Raw genomic sequence first — 2,287 nt, 5'->3', positions numbered from 1 at the left:
GCAAGCTCTTTAATTATACTTGATTAAAGTCTCAGTAACTTTGTGAAGGTCCACTCTGACTATTGGGTTGTATAGAAAATGAATACAAGGAGTGAAGTAGTATTTGTTTTCCATACAAAGGGTAAAATCATTGCTAAACCCCAAAGGCAACGCTGACCATTCCAACCTTTATTCAAGGTAAAAATCATGTATCCAATACAAAACAAAACTAAGCAACACTGAAGATGCCAGATATGGCAAACCATGTCCGAATAAAAAATAGTAATAGAAGAAAAAAATATACCCCTCCCTGTGAAGAGTTAAAAGTTACTAGTGTTCTTATTTACTTACCTTTAGTTAAAATCAATCTTCACAAAGTTACGTGAGAATACATCAATCAAAACTTTAAGAATCACTTCAAAAATACCTAACTACATCTAAATCTGGAACAACTCAGTAGCCCTTGTGGCCTCTAAACCTCGTTCGGTTATCCAACAGAGATCTTTTACACTCAAAGAAAGTATTCTTCAGAGCCTCACACTGCGGTGCGAGGCCTTCCCGTAAACATTGTCTGGGCGTTTTCCTATCCACCTGCACACAGTCTGTCTCAAGGAGACATAGCTTCAGATCTGCCCTGGATCCCGCACATGCTGATTTGTCCACGAGTTCTGACGGATCACGCTCAAAACGATAAGTGCTCATGATTCTGCAAACAGAAATATCCAATTGATTAACACCTTGCCTAGAGAGAAATGTTTGATACAAATACAGGTTGCCTTAGTGGCAAAGTGTACGATTGAAATTCATTTTCCTAATCTGATTTATGAGGGTGTTTGTAGAAAAAACATTGCACTTCGCATTTGATTTAAATTTCACTGCAACTTTTGTATTATTAAAACCTGAGTAGGACCTCAGCAATTGCTGTTAGGAACCCCACATGATTGAATTCAACGGGTTTAAAAACGCCAAATTTCCCAATTTGAACACCCCATTGAACAAGCTCAGTTAGCTTGGGACAAAGATATTTGATTGCTGCACAAACAGAAGTGTAAAGTGGTACAGAATAGGAAGAGAGATAGGTACAATCATACTAACTCTTGGTTCACATATCTTGATGTGTCTTCTTCTTGCGACCCCGCTTCTTCTTCTCTTTCCTTGAGCCTTCATCCACTTTACTACACTTGGGACAGAACCAGTCTGACGTCTCAGGTTCTGCTACTAATCCCACACACACCCAGTGATACCATGCATCACACCCATCACATCCTATCATAGGGAGACTACCGTCATCCTGTACACCACATGCTGGACATATCCACACCTGTTTAGAGTCACCTGTATCATACTCATCAGCAGCTGCAACAGGTGGTGGACTAGGAGACTTGACTGGCTTGATGACAATCTTTGGAGAACTCTCTCGTTTTGTCTTCTCTTCCATGTCAGTGCCAAATTTAAATGTGAGCTTTGGAATAACTTCCTTCTCATGACTTGACCTTTCCTTTTCCTTCTTTTTCTTTTTCAATTTCTCTTTCTTCAGTTTCTTATCCTTGTCTTTGGATTTCTTTTCTTTTTCTGAATCCTTTTCTTCCTTTCTTATTTTTTCAACTGGTTTTTCTTTGTCTTCCTTCATCTTGAATTCTTTCTCTTCCTTCTTCTCCTTCTCTTCCTTCTTCTCCTTCTCTTCCTTCTTTCCTTTCTCTTTTTCCTTGTCAATCTTCTTCTCTTTGTCCTTCTCCTTATTTTTAATCTTATCTTTGTCTTTCTTGTCTTTTTTCTTTTTAATTTTCTCTTTTTCTTTCTTCTTGTGAGTCTTCTTGTCTTTCTTGATGCTTTTGTCTTTCTTAATTTCACCAAGATCTTCTGAAGATGTCACTTTCACAATGTTTGGCACCATGGGTGTAACTCCAAGCTCAACGTCTTTAACTTTGGAGTATTCCTTTTCTTTAGGGCTTGTCTTTTCTTTAGAACTCATTTTCTCCTTGGGACTTGTCTTGTCTTTAGGACTAACTTTGTCTTTCATCTTTGACGGTGGAGGAGTGCCGGGGGGATGTACTAGAGGTTGTGGAATCAGAGGATGTTGTAGCATAGGGGGAAGTCTTGGAATGAGTCCAGGTCCTGCTACTGATGGGAACGGAGAGAATTGGAATGGGAACATTGGGGCACTCTGCCTCACAACTGCCTGATCATCTTCTTCTGTCTGTTTCATTTCTTTTTCTTTCTTCTTTTTCAACTTCTCCAATCTCTCTCTTTCCCTTTCTTTTTCTCTCTCCCTCTCCCTTTCTCTCTCTCTCTCCCTCTCCTTTTCTCT

General features: G+C 39.4%; 1 protein-coding gene across 1 annotated transcript; it reads right to left on the bottom strand.

The window, feature by feature from the left end:
* Window positions 1-599: 599 nt before the first annotated feature.
* LOC103510306 (transcription initiation factor TFIID subunit 3-like) lies at window positions 600-2,281 on the bottom strand. Its single transcript, XM_026824380.1, has 2 exons — window positions 1,075-2,281; window positions 600-685 (listed from the first exon to the last, which is right to left on the bottom strand). The coding sequence occupies exon 1, from the start codon at window positions 2,183-2,185 to the stop codon at window positions 1,082-1,084; it is 1,104 nt and encodes a 367-aa protein (XP_026680181.1). The 5' UTR covers window positions 2,186-2,281; the 3' UTR covers window positions 600-685; window positions 1,075-1,081.
* Between the last annotated feature and the right edge of the window lie 6 nt (window positions 2,282-2,287).

The sequence above is a fragment of the Diaphorina citri genome, unplaced genomic scaffold (assembly GCF_000475195.1).
Source record: "Diaphorina citri unplaced genomic scaffold, Diaci psyllid genome assembly version 1.1 scaffold580, whole genome shotgun sequence".
NCBI lineage: Eukaryota > Metazoa > Arthropoda > Insecta > Hemiptera > Psyllidae > Diaphorina > Diaphorina citri.
This window is presented reverse-complemented; position numbering and strand designations above follow the sequence as displayed.